The sequence below is a fragment of the Ictidomys tridecemlineatus genome, chromosome 15 (assembly GCF_052094955.1).
Source record: "Ictidomys tridecemlineatus isolate mIctTri1 chromosome 15, mIctTri1.hap1, whole genome shotgun sequence".
Classification (NCBI taxonomy): Eukaryota; Metazoa; Chordata; class Mammalia; order Rodentia; family Sciuridae; genus Ictidomys; species Ictidomys tridecemlineatus.
In genome coordinates, this window is record NC_135491.1 from 26,380,702 (window position 1) to 26,404,311 (window position 23,610).

The 23,610-nt window shown below is 40.2% G+C and overlaps 1 protein-coding gene across 9 annotated transcripts in view; it reads right to left on the minus strand.

Annotated features, from left to right (window-relative positions):
- The window catches only part of Mylk3 (myosin light chain kinase 3), a 57,465-nt gene that overhangs the window by 9,721 nt on the left and 24,134 nt on the right, over positions 1–23,610 (minus strand). For all 9 annotated transcript variants that reach the window (XM_040279548.2, XM_078032247.1, XM_013366476.4 and 6 more), the window contains 8 exons: positions 19,123–19,213; positions 17,345–17,771; positions 12,941–13,401; positions 11,445–11,550; positions 10,751–10,844; positions 10,163–10,272; positions 9,056–9,197; positions 829–899 (listed from right to left, as the gene is read on the minus strand). In XM_040279548.2, coding sequence (XP_040135482.2) covers positions 829–899; positions 9,056–9,197; positions 10,163–10,272; positions 10,751–10,844; positions 11,445–11,550; positions 12,941–13,401; positions 17,345–17,771; positions 19,123–19,213 — 1,502 coding nt within the window. The remainder of the gene's footprint in view (positions 1–828; positions 900–9,055; positions 9,198–10,162; positions 10,273–10,750; positions 10,845–11,444; positions 11,551–12,940; positions 13,402–17,344; positions 17,772–19,122; positions 19,214–23,610) is intronic.

Consider the following 23,610-nt stretch of genomic DNA (forward strand, 5'->3'; position numbering starts at 1 on the left):
CCAAAAGTACAACAGCTTTCTTATAGTTCGTATTGTCTTTACAAACATTTTGTTATTCTGAAGTATAGAACATGCTTTCTGAACCTGCATGCTCTCCCGACAGAGCTTTTGACTAATTTTTGGTAAGTTGACCTTCAGCCCTTTTCACTTCCCTACCAGGTTCAACTCAATGGCCTATAGGATAACATGTAAATTTGTGAACCTAACATTCATGACTCCTCGTTTAGCACCCTCATTTTCTACCATATCTCTCTCAGACCAGCCTGCTCATACACAGCATATACACTTTTCTGGCCCCATAACTCACATTGTCTCCCCTGCCTCCACCAACTCTCGAAGCTGCACCAAAGTCTATTATGTGCACCTCCTCCCAACTATTCAGTGATGTTATATTGGTTGCTTGAAATTAGCAAAAATTGGTAAACATTACAAATCAACCTTACATCCTCTCACTTTCCACCTCTTCAGCTCGTGGTTAAACATTTGCCAGCACACCATTGCTCACTGTTAACAAATCCTATCCATCCATCCCTTCTGGCTATTCAGAGAAGCCTTCCCTGACTCTAGAGGTGGTTGCTTCTTACTCTCAGTTCACAGTGTGTCACTGTAAATACCCATGTGGTAAATGGTATCTGACATTCTTTTTTCATTGTAGTCGGACACAATACCCTTATTTTTTAATTTTTTTATTTTTATATGATGCCGAGGATCGAACCCAGCACCTTGCACATTCTAGGCGAGTGCACTACGGCTAAGCCACAATCCCAGCCCAGTATCTGACATTTTGAGGAGTTTTGTCAAAGTATCAAAATAAAATCATCCCCTTACCTTCTGGCCAGCCCAAAGTCAATGATCTTAATTTGGTGTCCTGTCTGATTTACACACAGTATATTCTCTGGCTGAAAAAGAAAAGAGAAGTCTGCTTAGCTCAATCAGCAGCTAAGGAGGTCCACAGCTCCCATTTACTTGTCTACAGGCCTCAGTTTCCCAGCCTTCAAGAGAAATTAATGACTTGGGGCAGCCCTACAAGGGTTATATATAATGAAAATAAATGAAAGGGGCTGATGAGCCAAAAGGATTGGTTGTAGAGTGTGAGAAACTGGAAGACTTCTGCCTATACAAAAGGCCAGCCACTGTTCAGCTCCAGCCACTGGCCACTGGGCAGACACAACTATTAATCCTTAGAAGGAGCCAAAAACATGGGGTTTTATATGAAAATTCCATGTTTTTAAATGTCTACAACCAAATCAAACTTAAACACATTCATTATGGGTGGGAACCAAACAGAACACTTCTGTGATACAGATTTGGGTCACATGCTGCTTGTTTGAGACTGTTGGTTTGGAGTAATGGTTCCCAGCCCCAGTTGCCCATTAGAATCAAGGAGTTTTGAAAGTCCCAGTGGCAAGCCCCAGCCCTGACCCATGACAATGGCATCTCAGGGATGAGACTACAACATCACTCAAGGAAAACAGAGCTGCTAAATGTCAACCTGCCATTTGGTGGCCTTGAAATGCTTTTACTTTTAGGTCTTTCTGATCAGCTCCTGACACTTAGGTAGCCTGAAACAATGCTTGCTGCTTGAACATGACAAATTTGGGATGGTGGGAGAGCTGAGTAAAGATGGAGGGCTTAAGATAGAAAGGACATAGAGACTTAGGGTCCAGTGCCTAAGGTCCAGGCACCCATTATCTGATTCTGTAGCCCTAGATGAGTCCCTTCCCATTCCTGAACCTCAGTATCTTCATCTTTAAAATGGAAACAATACCACTTCCTGCCTATATTCCTGGGAGAGTCAGAGGATCAAATGACATGCAGGAACACTTCACATATTCTAAAGCAAATATCAGGTATTGACTTTCTCAGCAAAAGAATTGACTGTTATCTGTTATAAAGTGTGCAATTCCCCAGATAGGTACAGAAGATTGATATTTTAAAAATCTCTGTCTTCTAGATCTCGGTCTAGAATACCACCATCCAATATAAATATAACATAAGCCACATTATTGAAAGTTTTCTGTAAAAACAGCCAGTCGCAGTGTAATCCCAGCAGTTTGGGAGGCTGAGGCAGGAAGATCTTGAGTACAAAGCCAGCCTCAGCAAAAGCGAGGTGCTAAGCAACTCAGTGAGACCTTGTCTCTAAATAAAATACAAAACAAGGCTGGGGGTGTGGCTTAGTGGTTAAGTGCCCTTGGGTTTACTCCCCAGTACCAAAAAAAGTAAAAAGTAAAAACAGATGAAAATTTTATAACATTAACAAAATATAAATAATAATGATTTTATATATATATATATATATATATATATATATATATATATATATATATATATATATATTTTGGTACTGGGGATTGAACCCAGGGGCACTTAACACTGAGCCACATCGCAAGCCTTTTCTTATTTTTTATTTTGAGACACGGTCTTACTGAGTTGCTTAGAGCCTAAGTTGCTGAGACTGGCTTTGACTTGTGAGCTTCCAGTCTCAGCCTCCTGAACCAAAATTCACCACTTTAAAATATATAACTCAGTGACTTTTAGTATAGTCACAGAATTGTGCAATTATTACCACTAATTCTAGAACATTTTCATCACTTCAAAAAATAAAACAAGGGCTGGGGTTGTAGTTCAGTTGTGGAGCGCTTGCCTCACATACATGAGGTACTAGATTCTATCCTCAGCACCACATAAAAATAATTAAATAAAAATAAAATATTGTATCGATCTATAGCTAAAAAAATCTTAAGAAAATTAAAATAAAAATCATTCCCATCATAAGACACTGTCTATTCTTTCCTCCCCCTCAAATACTGGCAACCACTAGTGTTATTTTGTTTCTTTGGATTTGCCTATACTGGACATCTCACCTACATGGAATCATATAATATATATGCGGCCTTGGACATCCAGTTTCTTTCACTTGCTATAATTTTTCAAGGTTCATCATGTTGTAATATATATCAGTACCTCATTTCTTTTCATGGCTAAATAGTATTTGCTATATGGATGTGTGCTACATTTTATCTCTTCATTGGTTAATAAACATCCAGGTTGTTTGTACTTTTTGGCTATTACAAATAAGACTGCTAAAAACATTTGTTTACAAGTTTTCATGCTGACTGTGTTTCAATTCTCTGAGACATATAACTAGGAGTAAAACTGCATAGTCATATGGTAATTCTATTTTTAACAGTTTTAGGTACTATCCACCCAGCTCTTTTTTAAAAGTAGATGCACAATTTTATAACCCACCAGTAATGTATGAGTTTTCCAATTTTTCCACACCTAACCATTACTTCTTATTGTCATTTCAATTTTCTATTTTAGTCAGTTTAGTGGATATGAGGTAGTACCTCATTGTGGTTTTGATTTACATTTCCCTAATGACTAATGGTATTGAGAATCTTTTCACATACTTCTTGACCATTATATGTCTTCATTGGATAAGTGTCTATTTAAATACGCTCTTCATTTTTAAAGGCTTATTTGCTTTTCTATTATTGAGTTGTAGGAGTTATTTTTATATTCTAGGTATAAGTCGCTTATCAGATATATGATTTGAAAATATTTTCTCCCATTCTGTGAGCTTTCATTTTACTTTCTTTTTTAAAAAATTTGTTCTAGTCAGTATACATGACACTATAATGCTCTTCAATTCATTGTACACAAATGGAGCACAATTTTCCACTTATCTGGTTGTACACGAAGTAGAGTCACTCCATTCGTGCAATCATGCATGTACCTAAGATAATGATGTCCATCTCGTTGCCCCATATCCCCTCCCATCCTTCCCTTTTGCCCAATCCAAAGTTTCTCCACTTGTCCCCTGCACCCCACCCCTCATTATGGATTAGCATCCACTTATTAGAGAAAATATTAGGCCTTTGGTTTTGGGGGATTGGCTTACTTCCCTTAGCATGATATTCTCCAACTCCATCCATTTACCTGTAAGTGCCATAATTTTATTCTCTTTTAATGCTGAGTAATATTCCATTGTGTATATATACCACGGTTTCTTTATCCATTCATCTATAGAAGGGCATCTAGGTTGGTTCCACTGTTTGGCTATTGTGAATTGTGCAATATAAACATGTGGCTGTGTCCCTGTAGTATGCTGTTTTTAAGTCCTTTGAGTATAGACCAAGGAGTGTGATAGCTGGGTCAAACGGTGGTTCTATTCTAAGTTTTTAAAGGAATCTCCATACTACTTTCCAGATTGGTTGCACCAATTTGAAGTCCTACCAGCAATGTTTGAGTGTGCCTTTTCCCCCACATCCTCGCCAGCACTTATTTAATTTCACTTTCTTGTTGGTATCCTTTAAAGCACATTTAAGGTTTTTTCCTTAGATGAAGTCTAATTTGCCCTTTTTTTCCTTTGCTTATGCTTTTTAAAAAAATATTTATTTTTTAGTTTCAGGTGGACACAATATCTTTATTTTATATTTATGTGGTACAGAGGATCAAACCCAGTGCCTCATGCATGCTAGATGAGCACTCTACCACTAAGCCACAACCCAGCCCCTCTTTGCTTATGCTTTTGATGTCATATCTAAGTAACCATTGCCTAATCCAAGATCATAAAAGATTTATTCCTGTTTTCTTCTAATAATTTTGTAGTATTAACTCTTACATTTATATCTATGGTCCATTTTGAGTTAATCTTGTTGTGAGATAAAGTTATAACTTCATTTGTTTTGCACATGGATAATCTAGCATGGTATCCCAGCACTTTTTGATAAGACTTTTTCCCACTATCATGGCACCACAGTCAAATCAATTAGCCATAAATGAAAGGGTTTATTTCCAGACTCTCTGCTGAGTTGCATTGATCTATATGTTTAACCTTACTCCAGTCTTGATCTCTCTAGCTTTGCAGAAAGTTTGGAAACCAGAAAATATGAGTCCTCCAAACCTGGTCTTTTTCAAGACTGTTTCTGCTATTTTGAGTCCCTTGAATTCTCATCTGAATCTTAGGATTTGCTTATGAATAACTGAAAAAGAATCCATCCATGATTTTTAGGATTATGTTGAATCTGTAGATGAATTTGGGGAGTACTGCCACCTTAACAGTATTGAATCTTCCAACTTATGACAATGGAGTACCTTTACATTTATTTAGGTCTTCTTTACATTCTTTTAACATTTTTTTGTAGTTTTTGGAGTATAAGTCTTACATTTATTTTTTGTAACTTGTTCCTAAGTATTTGATTCTTTTGATACTATTGCAAATGGAATTGTTTTCTTAAGTTGACTTCTACATTATTCATTGCTACTATAGAAATACAATTGGTTTTTGTATATATCCTGCAACATTGCTGAGTTTATTAATTTTCCAGTCTTTCCTCTTTAGGATTTTTCCATATACAAGACCATGTCATCTGTGAATATAAATATTTTATTTCTTCTGTTCCAATAAAAATGACTTTTATTTATTTTCTTCCCTAATTGCTCTTGTTAGAACTTCTAGTAAATTATTTAATAGAAATGGTAAGAAGAGAAATCCTTGTCTTGATATGAACTTAGAGGGGAAAGCATTAAGTCTTCTACCATTAAATAAAATGTTAGCTATAAAGTTTTTCGAGATGGTCTCTACCAAATTAAGGAAGTTCCCTTCTGTTTCTATTTTATCATGAAAAAAATGTTGATTCATCTAGTGTTTTTCTGAATCTATATAAATGATCATATGTTTTTGTCTTTTATTCTATTTTGATTTTTATATGTTAAACCAACGTTGAATTCTTGGGACAAATTCCACTCCATTATGTGTATTCATTCATTTCATATGTTGATATATTCCATTTGTTAATATCTTATCTAGAAATTTTATATCAATCTTCATAAAGGTATAGGTTCTTTTCTTGTGATGTGTTTGGTTTTGAAATCAGGTTACTGACCTCATAAAATGAGTAATAATAATAATTTTTATTCCTCTTTCATATTTTAAGTTTGTGAAAGCTTGGTATTGATTTTTCTATAAGCATTTAGTAAAATTCACCAGTGAAGTTATATAAGCCTGGTCTTTTCTTTGTGGGTAGTTTTTGATTACTTATTAAATCTCTTTAACTAGTTATAGACCTATTTCTATTTCTTTTTCTTTTTTAAAATATTTTTTTATTTGTAGATGGACACAATATCTGTATTTTTATTTGTTTATTTTTATATGGTGCTGGGGACCGAACCCAGGGCCTCAGGCATGTGAGGCAAGCATTCTACCACTGAGCTACAACCCTCATCTATTTCTATTTCTTCTTGAGTCAGCTTCATTACTTTGTATCTTCCTAGGAATTTGTCCATTTCATCTAGGTCATCCTTTTTATTTTTCTAAGGCCAGTAGTGATATCCTATTTTATTTCTGATTTTAGTCATTGGGTGTTCTCTTTTTTCCCCTCCTCAGTCATATAACTAAAGATTTGCTAATCTATTGACTTTACAAAGAACCAGCTTTTGGTTTCATTGATTTTTCTCTTGTTTTTCTATTTCATTTATTTATGCTGTAATTTTTATTATTCCCTCACACTGCTTGCTTTGAATTAACTTGGCTTTTTTTTTCCTAGTTTCTTAAGGTGGTAGGTTAGCTTATTGATTTGAGATCTTTCTTCCTTTGATTGTTTTCTTTTTTAAATTTTTTTTATAGTTATAGATGGACAGTATGCCTTTATTTTATTTGTTTATTTTTATGTGGTGTCGAGGATCAAACCCAGTGCCTCATGCAAGCACTTGCCACTGAGCTACAGCCCCAACTCCTGTTTTCATTTTTTTAATAGAGTCCTGACATCAAGCGATCCTCCTGGCTCAGCTTCCCAAGAAGCTGAGACTACAGGTGGTTGACACTATATCCAGCTATTTCTTTCTTTTTAATACTGATATTTACAACTATAAATTTCCTTCCTGGTTTAGATATATTCCATCAGTTTTGCTATGCTGGTGGGTTTTTTTTTCCATTTTCATTCATCTCCAAATGTTTTCTAGAATTTATTTATTTGAATAAAATATTTTATTTAATTCAATACATCCAAAATAGTAACATTTCAATAGGTTATAAATACTAAAATATCAAGGAAATATTTTCCATTCTTTTTTCACATTAGTTCCCTGAAATTCAGTATTTTTTAAAGACAAATATGTTTGTTTTTTAAATAACTTTATTTTGTTTATTTTTATGTAGTGCTGAGGATTGAACCCAGTGCTCACACGTGTGAGGCAAGCACTCTACTGCTGAGCCACAATCCCAGCCCCTGGAATTCAGTATTTTAAACCAAAGAATTCATCTCAATTCAGATCCTAAGTTTTCATCAGAGCTATTTTATTTGTATTTAGAGTCCATGAAATTTGTAGATAAAAAATAAACCCAAGTTGTTCCAGACATACTACTAAAAATTTTCCAATAACTGAATCAAGTATCAGTTTTTAAATTAAAATTAATAAAACTTAAAATCTTATTCCTCAGTTAAACTAGCCACATTTCAAGTGCTTGATAGCCACTGTATTGGACAGTGCAGCTCAGAAACTCTTCCACCATTTTTAATCCATACAATACTCCTAAGAAATAGTTATTCTTTTTTTAAAATATTTACTTATTTATTTTAGTTTTAGGTGGACACGATATCTTTGTTTTATTTTATATGGTGCTGAGAAATGAACCCAGTGCCTCACGCATGCTAAGCGAGCGTGCTACCACTTGAGCTACATCTCCAGCCCCGGAAATAGGTATTCTTATTCAGGTATTCTTATTCCCCATCTTGCAATTGGTGAGCTCAAGGAACTTTCCCAAGTTTCACAACCAGACAGGAGAAAAACCAATGTGTCCCATCTTGTCACTGGGAAATGGGCCTTGGTAAAAATTAACTGTATTACTGGGGTCACAGAAATTGCCCCCAAAGCTGGTTGGTCTTTGACACAGAACTACAGAGCATATTCTTAAGCTTTCCGTAATTTTTTACCCCACAGAGAAAGATGGACCCAGAAGCCTTGGCATTAGTACTAATGAGCAGAAGAAGACTGAGGCCAGTTCCCCACCATCTCTGTTATTTTTCTGAGTATCCTAACCTAACAGTTAGATGCCAATTAGGAAAAATGGTCAGAAGGAGCAAAGCACAGCCCTACAGATGCATCAAACCACTTCCCATCTTCTACATTGAAATTCTTTCCCTTCTTGAAATGAGTTGTAGAGAAACACCCTCATGTTTGTCCAGTGGAATGGAAAATCACAGAAATTTATCTAACTACCATCCAGGGACTTTGCCTGGGACTTTATGTACATGTCACACCAAGAACACTCCTCAAGAGACAAATGAAAGTGTAATATGTTTATTCAATGGAATATCACATGGCCCTTAAAAAGAATGGGGAAAGATGTCTACTCTGTATTGTTGAATTTAAGTAAGTAAGCTTAAGCCAGGCATGGTGGCACATGTGTATAATCCCCATGACTTGGGAGGCTAAAGCAGGAAGATTCCAACTTCAAGGTGAGCCTCAGCAATTTAGTGAGACCCTGTCTCAAAATTACAAAACAAAAAAATTTAAAAGGCTGGAGATATAGCTCTGTGATAGGGGTAGAATACCCCTGGATTTAGTCCCCAATACCACCTCTGCAAAAAAAAAAAAAAAAAAAAGGAAGCTCAAAACCAAGATACATATATATATATGATCCCTTTTGTGTATATTTATAGGTTTGTGTATCATGCCATGTTGCTCATAGAGAGCACTCAGTGTGGAATGGGAAGAACTTCTATACTGTGTATTTGATACACATTTAGAATATGTAACCTTTAGAACTTTTAAAAAATTAATCTTGAAGATATTTTTAAAGAAAAAAGTTATTGTCTCATTTAATCTTCAAATAATAATTAAAAAGATACAACTATCCACAAGTTACAGATGGAAAAACAGAGGCTCAGGAAGTTGACATGACTAGTCTGCTCTAGGCTCCAGAACTAGAAAATAGGGGAGCCAGAAAGGGAAACCAGGATTATCTATTAACAGAGCTCTCAGTGATGGGATGGGAGTACATCAGAGGCTCAAGAACTGGGCTCCCACCTACCACATCCCTAGAACTTACCTTGAGGTCTAGGTGCAGAATGTAGTGCTGGTGGAGGTGATGCACACCTTCGCAGATCTGCTTGATGAACAAGACCACGTCCAGTTCCGTCAGATGGTACTTTTCATCTGTGATCCGGTCAAAAAGTTCACCCCCATCCACACTAACAGAGGAAAGGGAGAGGCAGGCAGCTAAATAAGCAAAGTTCTCAAAGGATTTGCCCACTGTTTTTGCCAAGGACCAAAAGACAATGGCCTAAGAGAATACAAAGTTGGCTGTATCCCATGGGTCACAGGGCTACTGCCACTGCCATCTGAGTTCTCTGGAATACCTGTGTTCTAGCCCATTCCTGGCAAAAAGTATGGGATGGTCTCCCAGATTGATAATCCCTGACTCTGAATAATCTAAATCAGGGCTGCAAACTCTTCTACTTAGTGGGGAGCCAACTAGTTCCTAAGTGGCAAGAAGCCTTAATGGGCAAATTTGATCGTATGTGAGATAAAAGTTTTATGAAAACACACAATCCTTAGTCTTTTGTTTTTCTTTTGATAGAGACACCATATGACAAATGATTTGCTCTCCTCAGCCCTGCCGAAAGCAAAACAACCACATGAGCCTAATTCTAAATGGCCTCTGAGACCACAACTTCAATGCCCAGGGTAGTGGGAAATGGTAGGCATTGCGGCAAATGAGTGGCTGTCCTGTCCACAAATGGCAGTCACTGAGAGCTCCAGCTCACCGTTTCTAGCAAGGAATGCAGGCCAAGCATTACTAGACTCTTTTCGTTTTTAAGAAAAGCCAGATATCTAGATTTTCCAATTTCTATTACCTAAATTTCCCAGTGTAAACAACTCATTCAAAATCAGCAAAAATTCTTTAGGTCAAACTAACAAAATATCTGCAAGTTGAATCAGTAGCCACTTGTTTGTAACAAAATGACTTTGTCCTCCATGCTCCACACTGGGGTTCAAGCAGCCAAGCCAGAAAAAAAGGGGGATTGCATGGTTGTCTGTGTTCCAGTGAGGGGAGGAGAGACAAAGAGCTTTGCTTAGAATAAACAAAGGCTCTAAGATCCAACCTTGCACCTAACCTGAGTAGAAGCCACTGCCCCGTGTCTATGACACTCACTACTCCATGACCAGGGTAAAGCTGTTCTTGCTCTCAAAGGCATCATAGAGCTGGATTAGGTTCACATGGCTGAGCTGGTTCATGATGTTGATCTCATTCTTCACATCCTCCTTGTAGAACCAGAGGAGAAAGAATTTGCAAGCAAATAGGTCAGAAAGAGGAGAGAGCTGTACCTCCCAAGACAGACGGACAGACACCCCTCATCCTTTTTGAAAAATATCCTATTGTCACACCAGGTCTCCTTGCCTCACCACCCAAACCAGGGTTTTGCAATAGGAAGGACCTAAATTTGATTCACCCATTTCAAAAGATACTAAACCCAAGGCCCAAGAATTAATGAGCCTTATTGCCCAGGGTCCCACAGGCCTCTTGGCAGAAGCCATGCCATGACCCCCACATGTAGGCAGGTGTGTCTGAACTGAGGAGTGTGAGATGACTGCTGAGTGGAGTATAGGAGTCATGGGAAAGAGGCAAGAAAGGCAGCAGCTTCCCTACTCAGTATGGAGGGGCAATTTGGGTGCAGTGGGCTGTGAAGGAAGTGAGGGAGTCCTGAGCTTGGCTAGAAGGGTCTGCTGGCAGATGCCTTACCCGGTCTTTAGCACTCTTCACTTTGATGATCTTGGCAGCCAGTGGGAGATCTGTGGACTTCTCTGTGCACTTGTGAACCTGGCCAAACCGGCCCCTACAGACACATGAACACAGCAGGCTGAGAGTACAAGAAGCTCACCCCACATGTGGTAAGCCATCTGTCCTCTGAGCTTCCTGGTCCTACTCCTCCCCCCCCCCCACACACACACATACCATTTGCACTATCCTAGTCATAGGCCCCATACCACATGGGCTACCCTGACATCTAGAAAATAACCTCATGATCCCCACTATATGGTCTACTCTACACCCTAAGGGAAACCCTCCCTGCCCTACTCCAGTACTGCACCCCAGGGAACATGCCTCTCACCACTCCACACCACATGAGCTATCCTGCACCAGAGAGGGCATACTCACTGCACCTATGTTGGATCTCCTTCCATCTCCAAGATGCTCCCATATCGTATCACATGGGTCCCCCTGCACTTCCCCTCATCCATACCATGTGGGCATCCTGCACTCTAGGGATAGTCTCTTCACCCCATTCTCATGCTCTAAAGGATATCCCATTCCTGGCTTTGGTTCAATTAACCAGTTCCTTAGAATTACCTAGCAGTGCCCCAGTTCATTCTCCAAGTGGTTCTGCCCTGCTATTCCTCCTCCCACCCCTTATCAAGGCAGACAGCCCACCTACCCTCCCAAGACTTCATGCTGGCACACCGTGTAACCTGCTGAGATGGAGGTCTCCTTGACACTCACCACCCTGTGTTCAAAAGGGGCTGGTGGAGCTGGGCTGTCATCTGTTTAGGAAACAAGAGATCGGTAAGTTTCCTATATGCAGCCACCCATCCCAGACCCACTCAATTACATTTGGTTTACCAGGTAACAAGCCCTTTGCCTTTCCTACAACCCAAGGATTTGAAAGCCCCTTCTCAAGAATAATCTTACTTGAGCCACCCATTTGGCAGAGAAGGAAGCTGAGTCTCAAAGAGGTGAGGGGACTGGTCCAAGATTACATAGGGTGACAGTGATAGGAGGCAAACCCAAGACTCCTGGCCACTAGGACAGTGCTGTTTGCAAGGTCAAGACATTTTGGCAGCCTGCTCATGAGGTCTAGAAGGGGAATCCTGGATGGGTTAGTGCAAGCCTGCAGGAAACAGTGCATACTGAAAAGGTTGAGCAGCAGAGTTTAAGGAGGAGACTATTTTTAAAGGCAAAAGAGGGCTACAGAGATCAGAAAAGATGATGTGATAGGGAGGCAGCTGTAGAAATAAACTCCCCATCCTTTCTCTTCTCTCACCTTCAGCTGATTCTAACCAAAGGCCAGACAGCCTGCAATGGAGCCCCTAAGAGGCAGCTCCAAGGGCACAGGTGGATCTGGAGGAGAAATAAAGGATAGCCTATACTTGGAAAGATCAAAACTAATGACTTAGGGTAACTTAGGTTAGGTGACAGGAATTCCTAGAAATGTTTCATGAAATAGAGTAAAGAAATAAAACAGAATCCAGAATATGCATCAAACACAATAACATAGACCAATTTGTACATGAAGGGCTAGAAGATGCTGAGGCAGGAGACCAGGGGCTTGGATTGGCATTTGTTCAGAGCTTGTCATAGGAGAATGCTGCTGGCTCTCTGGCTGCAGGGATCACTCACAATGTTCTGCAAACTCTGACAAAGGAAGATAACCCCAGGGATGGAGAGGTTTAGAGCCTCGGGATCACAAGAACACAAGGATGCCTCTCACCACCCTGGGATGGTAAGGTTAGCAGTCCTAGTACCTCCTCCTTGTCCTGTAGAAAATCAGCTTCCTGGTCACAAATGGCCAATGATGGTTATATATACCAGTTAATGTCATCTTTTTTTTTTTTTTGACAAGAGTCTTCCCTGTCTCAAACCAAAGTAATACCAATGGTGAAAGCTAGGCAGCAGGTGGTTTTGAGAAATATACCCAGATGGGCCACATGGGTCCCTCCTACCCTAATACTAAGTTGATCAGAGTTTTCAGTCTTTCTGTTTCTGTGCCTTGGTGTCCAACCCCAGGATGTATAAGTAGGCTGTTCTCAAGTCTTGGACTCTCCCAGACCTGCTTAACCAACCCTGAAAGCCGCAGAAAGCAGCCCCAGGAATATAGCCTGCCAATCCACTCACTTCTGGCCTTGTGTCAAGTCAGGCATCAGCCTCACTTACCCAGAACCAGGCTGCCAGCCCCATCATCTGGGGGTGTCCTCCTTCCTGTTTCAGTTCTTGGAGTGACCCCAGCTGCACAGTCATTCCCAGGCTCAGGATGTCCTGCTCCTAAGCTTTTGTCCTGCTGCAGGGCTGAGGTCCCAGCAGGGTCATCTCCCTTGTCCCTCCTGGTGAAGCTTGGTCCTGTGGCAGGCTCAGCCACAGGCCCTTGCTTCTCCTCAGCATCTGCTCCCGCCTCAATGCTTCTCTTCTGCAGTGGGGTAAACTCTTTGGCTTCTTTGGGGTTTTGTTCTCCCAGCTCAGTCCCAGGAGCTTCAGAGCAGCACCTGGGCCCAGGCAAGTCCTGCTCACTGGGATGAGCAGCTGCTGGAACCTCTGCAGAAGGAGTGGGTCTGAGGCTGCCCCGTCGTGTCACAAGAAGTTCCCCGGGAGTATCCATCTCTTGCACGTGGATGGAGATTCTGAAGCAGAGAGAAATATGGCCCTGAGATTAAAAGCAAAGACTCCATAGTTAGTACAGACCTGGGTTCAAAGGCCTACTGCTGCCACTTACTGACAGTGGCTTCTTGGCTTCAATTTTCTCATCTGTAAAATCAGAAATTTAGGGCTTATGGTGGGAGACTCCAACTCCTGCCTTCTTGGAGACCTGACCACCACTGTCCCCCACAGGACATCAGGAGAAGTAAAAGTAGAATTACTCTATGTTCCAGCAGTTCCACTTTGGGGTATATATCCAAAAGAATTGAAACCCATATTTATAGCAATTTTATTCACAACAATCAAAAATTGGCACAACCCAAATGTGCACTGATGGGTCAAAGGATAAACAAAATGTGGGAAAGACAAACAGTGGAATATTATTCAGCCTTTTAAAAAGGAAGGAAATTCTGACACCTGGTACAAAACAAATGAACCTTGAGGACAATATATGAAGTAAAATAAGCCAGTCACACAAGGAAAAGTAATGCATGATGTCACTGATATGAGATAAATAGAGTAGTCAAGTATATAGAGATAGGAAGTAGAATAGCAGTTGTCAGGGGCAGGGGGAATGGGAGTGGGAAATGGGGAGTTGTTTAATGGGTACAGAACTTCAGTTTGCAAGAAGGAAATGTTCTGGAGCTCTATTTCCCAACACTGTGAACATATACAACACTATGGAACTGTACACTTAAAATTAGTCAAGATGGGCTGGGAGTGTAGCTCAGTGTTAGAGCACCTGACTGGCATGTGCAAGGTTCTGGGTTCCATTCCTAACACTGGGGGGAAAAAAAGTTAAAATGGTAAATTTTTTGGTATGTATTTCTCTCACAATGAAAAATAAATAATGAGGCCTTTTTCTAGCAGCTGCAGTCCTACCTCCACTGAGCTGCTGGTCCTCTGAGGGCAGTGCCTGACCTGGGTGGGTTGTCTGAGAAACTTGGCAGCCTGTTCACAGCGAAGCACTGGGCAGGAGGTATAGAAATCCTTCCAAAACTGTGTCCTGTGGGACTATGTGTGGGTCAGTGATGAAGGGTAGGTTGGGAAGGATGGCATCTAAGCTAAGCCACCCCAAACCTAGCCTAGGTCAAGGGACATGGGAACCTGTGACTAGTCAGTTGCAAGAGGAATATCCAGGTAGTCAGTCGACAAGGTCAGCAATCACCACTCCCTCTTATGTCTTCCCTTACAGAAGGACAGAGGATGACCCTAAAACCACTGCCATGCAGTGCCAGGTCATTTTGAGTGTCCCAAACTTTCTCATGTCTGGCACACCCATGGCAGGCATTTTTAATTAATTGCAACATTCTGTACCACCAACTTCAGATACTGCCTCAGGATGTACTGCATGCACAACTACAGAGCAGCCCCTACAAATCACAGTTGATGCTTGACTTCCAATCCATTGTCCTCAAAATATATTCTTATGCTAGGGGAGGAAGGACAGGTAGTGACCTCCCCACTACCCAGACCTGCTGTAAATCCAGTATGCTTGAAGTTCAGCTCAGGGCTGAAACTGAGATACAGATCTTTTCAGAATTGCTTTGGGCCTCTCCCAAGTTCATGGAAAGTTCACCCCCAGCCCCAGATACCATATTTACGGCCCTGGCCTGAATCCAGGAATGCCTGCCTGGAATCCCTCCCTGGGGCTGTCAGGTCTCCTGGGAAGCTCCCATTTCCTTCCAGAACAAAAGCAGACAAATGATCTGGACTTCTCTGCCAGTCACCACAGCAAACACAAACCAGGCTTCCTCCCTGAGCCAGGCCTTGGGGTCTCAGTTTTAGGTCAGGGCAGCCCAGGGCAATCACAAAGGGATGAAGTTCATCTGAGAGAAACCTGCAATGCCCAGAAGAGGCTGCTGGGGGATGTGAATGTGCCATCCCACAAAGGTGACAAATACAGGCCTGGGGACAGAGGTTGGGAGTCAGCAGGTTCTTCATTCTCCCACACTGACTGCTGAGCATGGTCAGAGGCCATGTTCTAAGGGTCAGGGTGGCTGCCATAACTCCACCTATAAAACTCCTGCATAATCCTCCTGAAAGCCTCTGGGTTGACAGCCTGCTTTGATAGACTTTTCAACATTTGAAAAGATAGATAGACTTTTCAAGATTTTTTAATGGTGCTGCAAAAACTGGAAATCCATATGTAACAAAATTAAATTAAACCCCTCTCTCTCACCCTGTACAAAACTCAAAGTGGATCAAGGACCTAGTTATTAGACCAGAGACTCTGCAACTACTAGAAGAAAATGTATGCCTAAATCTCCATTATGTCAGCTTAGGAAGTGAAATCCTCAATGATACTCCTAAAGTGCAAGAAGTAAAATCAAGAAATCAATAAATGTGATGGTATCAAAATAAAAAGCTTCTCAATAGTAAAGGAAACAATCAAGAACATGAAGAGAGAACCTACAGAATGGGAGAAAATCTTTGCCACCTGTACCTCAGGGCATTAATCTCCAGGACATATAAAGAACTCAAGCCAGCAGCTCTGGAGGCTGAGGCAGGAGGATTGAGAGTTCAAAGCCAACCTCAGCAAAAGCAAGGTGCTAAGCAACTCAGGGAGACTGTCTCTAAATAAAATACAAAATAGGGCTGGGGATGTGGCTCAGTGGTCAAGTGCCCCTGAGTTCAATCCCCAGTACCAAAAAAAAAAAAAAAAAAAAAAAAGAACTCAAAAAACCTAACACCAAAGAAACAAATAACCCAATTAATAAATGGACAAAGGAACTGAATAGGCACTTCACAGAAGAAGAAATACGATCAGTTAATATATGAAAAAAATGTTAAACATCCCCAGCAATTAGAGAAATGTAAATTAAAACTACATTGAGATTTAATCTCACTCCAGTCAGAATGGCCAACAATAAATGTTGGCAAGGATGTGGGGGAAAAGGTACACTCATACATTGCTGGTGGGACTGCAAATTGGTGCAACCACTTTGGAAAGTAGTATGGAGATTCCTCAGAAAACTTGGAATGGAACCACTATTTGACCCAGTTATCCCACTCCTTGGTAGATACCCAAAGGACTTGAAATCAGCATACTACAATGACACAGCCACTTCGATGTTTATAGCAGCTCAATTCACAACAGCTAAGCTATGGAACCAACCTAGGTGCCCTTAAACAGATGAATGGATAAAGAATGTCTCTCTCTCTCTCTCTCTCTCTCTCTCTCTCTCTCTCTCTCACACACACACACACACACACACACACACACACACACACACACACTGGAATATTACTCAGCCATAAAGAAGAATGAAATTATGGCATTTGTTGGTAAATGAATGGATCTGGAGACTATCATGCTAAGTGAAATAAACCAATCCAAAAAAACACAAAGCCGAAAGTGCTTTCTGATATGAAGATGCTAACACACAATAAGGAAGGGGAGAGAGAAATAGAAGTTCACTGGATTAGACAAAGGAGACTGAAAGGAAGGGAGGGAGTGGGAACAGGAAAGACAGAATGAATTGGACTTAACTTTCATATGTTCGTATATGAATACACAACTAGTTTAACTCCACACCATGTACAACCACAAGAATGGGATCCTAATTAGAATAAGTTATGCTCCATGTATGAATAATAATATGTAAAAGAAAAAACACTCTACTGTCATGTATAGCTAAAAAGAACAAATTAAAACAAAAACCATGTCTAAGACTCATTCCAGAATCATTGACTCAGAATTTCTGGGTGTTAGTATTTTTTAAATCTCCAGATAACTGTAGGGGGCAGCAGGTGACAACCAGTGCTTTAATCTTCCAAAAAACACAGGGTCTTCCCCTCAGCAAGCTAGTCTAGCTCTAGGCATACAGTGGTCATTCAGCATGTGTCACTGGCCCATTGCCATGCTGCCTCTGAGGGACTGTAGTTAATTCTACCCGCTGCCCAGCACAGAAGAGCAACCCTTACCTTAGCGGAGATTCTCCACCAGTGTGAGCTGCCCTGGAGAGAGCTGGTGCCCTTGGGGGCTCAGAACTGGGCCCTGAAGTCAACCATAAGACTTCTTCTGAGGACTGAGGATCAAGCTTGCTGGATGATGTTCCTTGTCCTGTACTTGGTGTCACATCCTGGCTGGTGGGGGCCTCGATGACCCTGTTAGATGCTGCAGACAATTCCAGGCGAGTCTCAGGGTTCTCACTGGATGTCTCAGGATCTTTGGCTTCAACCTCTGTGGGCAGCAGCAGGTGGCCAAGAGGTACCTGGCCTGGGCCAAGAACCCCATCCACCTGCCCAGGTGAGGCCCCTGCCTGGGAGACGAGGTCAGCACCCATTCCTGAAGTGCTGAAGGAGGGCAGCCTCTCCACTGTTCCCTCTGACAGGTCGGCCTTCTGGCTCTCTACAGGAAAACAGGCAGGGTAAAGATATAGTCCCATTTGGAGGTGTCTGTCACAAAGACATTGCAAAGTACGTGCACCAGGCCATTCAGTCTAGCCGAAGGCTGGAGATAAAGACCATCAGGAGGCTGTGTGAACCATGGAACATCCACACAATGGAGTGTTGCACCACCACCACCAACAACAAAAAGCTAGGGAGTAATCTCAGGATGTTCTGAAAGTAAAAAGAAGCAAGGTGGAGAACAGTGTGTAGGGAAGTCTCTTTACCCAAGGGAGAATGTGTTTGTGTATGGGTGATTGTGTGTGTGTGTGTGTGTGTGTGTGTGTATGTGCGCACTTGCAATGTGGTCTAAGTTAACCCGAGTTCAAAAGAAAAAAAGGTTTTAAAAAAATATTTAGTTAGTTAGTTAGTTGTAATTGGACACAATACCTTTATTTTATTTATTTATTTCTATGCAGTGCTGAGGATTGAGCCCAGGGCTTCGCATATGCCAGGTTTGCACTTATACCACTGAGCCACAACCCCAGCCCAAGATAAAAGATTTTTAAACAATTTTGTATAGAAGAAGAAAACAATGTTTAAGAACAAAAGTAAAAACCAAAATTCTCTCAATATACCTTGTTATGTTGATTCGACTTTGAAACCATGTAAATATTATGGGATTTTCTAAAGAAAATGGAACTTTTAAAAAAGCAATCCATAAGAATTTAATGCAAAATGAAATTTTAAAAACCTGATTATCAAGTTGGTGGTACAGTAAACAGATAGGAGTGATTTCAATTTTTAAAAAGTGATTTCATTTTTATTTTGCTTATTTTACCCAGTCTGATCCCAAACTTCTGGGCACAAGCCTCTCCTTCTGCCTCAGCTACCCAAGCAGCTGGGACAACAGGCAAGTACCACCACACCCAGCTCCAAGTCAAAACATTACAAATGAGCTGGGTGTGGTAGCACACGCCTATACATCCAGCTTCTTGGTAGGCTGAAGCAGGAGGATAGCAAGTTCAAGACCCTAAGCAACTTGGCAACACACTGTTTCAAAATAAAAAGATAAAAAATAGCCTGGGGACATTTGAATGTGGATCTGTGGTTGAACACCCCTGGGTTTAATCCCTGGCACCAAAAAAAAAATAAAACCTATTTCAATTGACTATATCCATCTGTAGTGGGATATGTGTGTGTGTATGTATATATAAATTACATATATATATATATATATGACAAAGAACTGTGAATAAGACAAAACAGCTTCAACAGTTTCTCAGGAATCACAATGTGGGTGATACTGTCAATATTTTCATTATGAATGCACTGTGTGTTCAATGTGGGAGGAAGCAAATGGGCCCACTTACCTTCCCAAGGCCCCCTGATGTCAGCTTGCACACCTCTGGTACTCAATGCATGCTTTGGTTTTGTTCCCTTCTCTTCCACTTGCTCTTTGTTCTAAAATAATAATCATAAAAACCATCATCGTTATCATCAACATCCTCATTCAGGCCACAAACTTTTATTAACCACCTACCATGTACTTAAGATAAAGTACAGGGTACTAAGGTTATTTGGCATAGTCTCACAGTAATCTTAGAATACTGCTTATCATCATTTTAGAGATAAGGACACTGAAGCCTTCCCAAGGTCATGAAATTTTAAAGAGGAGGAGTTTAGTTTCAAATCCAGAACTGAAGTCTTTTTTTAAGATTTCGCTATATTGGTAGGGAGGGGTGGGCCCAACCCCCAACCCTTGGCAGAGGGTTTTAAATAGACCAAACCTCAAAGGACTTAGACCAAGGATAGAAATAAACTTAAAACATCAATTCAGATCAATTGTTTCTGGCTAGTACAGTGTTGGTTTAGGTTGGGTTCTAAAGTCAAACCCATGCTTAGTGGGGGGGGGGGAGCACCACAGTGAATCTGCCTGGGGACTGGGTGGTTAAGTCCCATGGTCATCCCCATCCCCCTCTTCTAGGAGCAGGAACACAGACTCTCAAAGTAGATTTGCTGGATTTGAACCCCATCTTCACCACTTGGCTGTGCTCCTTAACTTCTCTGCATCTCACTTTTCTCATCTGTAAAATGGGGATATTATCTGCTTCAGAGAGTCAGGGAGGATTAGGGGAGTTAATTTGTGGAATATTGGAGAAGTGTGATCAATACATAGCATTGCTCAGTAGTTCTAGTGATTCCGTCTTTGCCTGAGCCAAAGAGCCATCATGTCAAATGACATCCTTATACATCCTTGTATAAGGATGGTTGGTCCTGGCCCAGAAGCACTCCCTACAGCTTTTCCTTATATCTGAAGTCTGCCCAAGACCAGTGCATGGGGCCCCTATGTTTGCAGTTCTGAAACAGCCTGCAGCACAGTCCAGCCATGAGCTCTCAAGCGAATATTTCTACATGCTCTGACCTCTTGACAGGCCCACCTGGTGCTTTCAGGGAATTGGAACCACTGATTGACAAGTCCCTAATATGACTCCTGATACAGGTCACAGCCCTGGTCATAGCCTGGGTTGTGCCATGAGGCACAAGACACTCTAGTAAAGGGTCTTCCCTGCCTTGGAGGTTCTTAACTGGAAGCTCAGAGGTCAAAAACAGCTCAGGATACATTTGGCTTGTGCAGCATTTAAATTTTTTTAATTTAAGCCAAGTGCGGTGCTACATGCCTATAATCCCAGAGACTTGGGAAGCTAAGGCAGGAGGATCTCAAGTTCAAGGCCAATATCAGCAACTTAAAGAGACCCTCACCAGGGGCTAGGGTTGTGGCTCAGTGGTACCCCTCACCTGCGAGGCCCTGGATTCGATCTTCAGTACCACATAAACATAAATAAATAAAATAAAAAATAAACATAAATAAATAAAATAAAATAAAACTACAACTAAAACATAAATTAAAAAAAAAAAAAGAGGCCCTCACCAATTTAGCAAGACCCTTTCTCAAAATAAAGAGGACTGGGGATGTGGGTTCAATTCCTGATTTTAAAAAATTCTTTTTGTTTCTAACATTTAATCTAATTAAAATTATGTAGGATTCCTTTAGAGTTGATAAAATTGTTTCACATACATATACACGTACATGCACACTGTTTTATTCATTTATTTTTCTCCCACAGTGCTAGATTTGAACCCAGGACCTTATACATGCTAGGTAAGCTTTCTACCACTGAGCTATAATCAGCCCAACTGGTCTATATTTTGATAGTAGAGGTGGTTTCCTTGGTAGATATATTTGTTGAACTGTATATTTAAACTGTGCATAGTTTGTGTAAGTTTATTCTACCCTAATAAAATAATTATTATTTAATTATTATGCCTTAATAAAACTGATTAGGAAAAAATTCTAGGATCCCAGCTTCTTTTAAAAAATATTGGAAGACCTGGCAACTCTAGGCCCAAAGGGCAAAAACTGGCACAGGCAATTCCCTCTAACTCTTCCAAATGTCTCCCTGCTCTTAGGCTAAGTGTTGGTTCCACTGTTTTTCCTATACTGAACCCACTTCTCTCAATTCTGTTACCTGTTCATCCCTTCAGGATTTCAGGACACCAAGTTTTGTCCTTTTAATGGTAAGCACATAGCCCAGCACCTGACATGTGGTAAGCACTTAATAAAAAAATTGCTAAGCTGCTATTACAATCATCACCAACGTCATCAATGTGGCCCAGAACCTCTGCTGAGCAGATAACTCTCCTTATCCCTTTTCTACAGACTCTGTCCTAACACCCATGTAGCTGGGGAAACTAGAGGCATTATCACAGATCTCCTCTTGTTTCACCCCACCAATAGAAAGAGACCTGTACACACTGTCCTTTGGCAGACCTTGTTGGGCTCAAATTGTCCTCCCTCCCTCCGTCTTTAGCGTAGGCAAACATGTGCGCATGCATCTGCACCCACACACATACAACCACAGCTGGCTTCTGTCTTTAGGACTCAACCTTCTGGTCCCTACCTTGTCTGTTCAACCAGAAAAAAACATTAGCGACCATTAGGAACCATTCTAGGGGACTGAAGCATATGAACAGCTTGACCATGTGATTCAGGAATACTTCTGACTGAGCCTGAAGCTGTCTTCCCTGAGAGAGCACCTGGTTTCTAGTAATAATCTAATTCATTGCTACAATCAAATGAAGTGCTACTGAGAACTTCAAAAGATTTGTGGAAGACCTTTACAAAGTCCTGGCATAATTTTCAAATTTAACAGCCAATGCCAGGATTTAATTCAATTCCACATATGATTACTATGCTCCTAGGCTCTTAGGAAACACAAAGAGGGTCTTAAGAAAGTCTCCATAATGCAGTTGTCAGCACTGACAATAGCTATGTCTCTGTTCACTGTCCAAACACTTCCTGTAAGACCACCCCTGGTAAGTAGAAGCTTCAGGGCAATGGACTGATCAGTAGCTGACATTTCCATTGGGAGGCTGGACCTACATAGTTATTTAATAACTATGTGTATTTAATACACATAGTAATAACTGTAGATAGTTATTACTATGTGTATTAAATACAAGGATCAGAGAGATCAATCTAGAGCCAATGGGGCAATAAAGACAAATATTGCAAGAAGTTAGAAAAAAATTCTGTGACATCCCCCCATCCAGAAATGACTAAATATTTGCAACATGTAAATCAATACTAAAAAGGCAGAAAAACAAAATAGAAAAGAAGGAAAAGGACATGAACAGGCATTTCACTGAAAATACAAGGTTTTTAAACATAAGAACAATGTTCACTCTTTTAGTAAAAGAAATATAGAATAAAACCACAAGATAAAACATTCTGTCTACTTTTGGTTATGTTTGAAATTCTTCTTAATAAAAAGTTTGAAATCATTTTATGAATTCAAAAAGAACAGTTAGCTTTAAGAGACATATAACCAATCACTTTTCTTGAATATGCTTCAAATAAACCACTAAAAATTTAAAATTGTAATATAATCTGGGTTGGGGTTATTCAGTGGTAGAGTGCTCGCCTATCATGTGCCAGGCCCTGGGTTCGATCCTCAGCAACACATAAAAATAAATAAATAAAGTAAAGGTATTATGTTCAACTACAACTAAAAAATAAAATATTTTTTAAAAATTATAATGTAATCAGGGGTCTTTGAATACTGACTTTGGTAATATTACCAAAGTCAGTATTCATAGTATTGTAAGTATGCTTTTAAAATAGTCCTTATCTTTTAGATATAAATGCTGAAACATTTATGAAAGACATTGTTCAATGTCTCATATTTGCTTCAAAAGTAATCTGGAGGGGCTGGGGTTGTGGCTCAGTGGTAGAGTGCTTGCCTAGTATGTGTAAGGCACTGGGTTTGATTCTCAGCACCACATAAAATAAATAAATAAAATTAAAGGTTTATCCACAACCAAAAATATAAAAACTAAAAAAGAGAAAAAAGTAATCTGGAGAGATAAAATGGGTGGGGAATCCATGAACTAACACTGATTTCCTATTGATGGCTGAAGCCAAGAGATGAACTCACAGGTCATTACCCAGCTGGTCTTCTGTATCCATGGGTTCTACTATGAACACTTAACCAAACTCATATTGAAAATATTCAGGAAAAATTTGCATCTGTACTGAACAGGTACAGATATTTTTTTCTTGTCATTATTATTAACTGGTCCTATATCCTTGTTTCTTTAAACCAGATAGTATAACAACTAAATCAAATAGTATAACAACTATTTAAATAGCACTTATTAAGTATTATAAGTAATCTTGAGATAATTTAAAGAATATAAGAGGATATACATAGGTTATATGCAAATATTATGCTATTTTATATAAGAGAGTTGAGCATCTGAAGATTTTGGTTTCCAAGAGGTTCCTGGAACCAATCCCT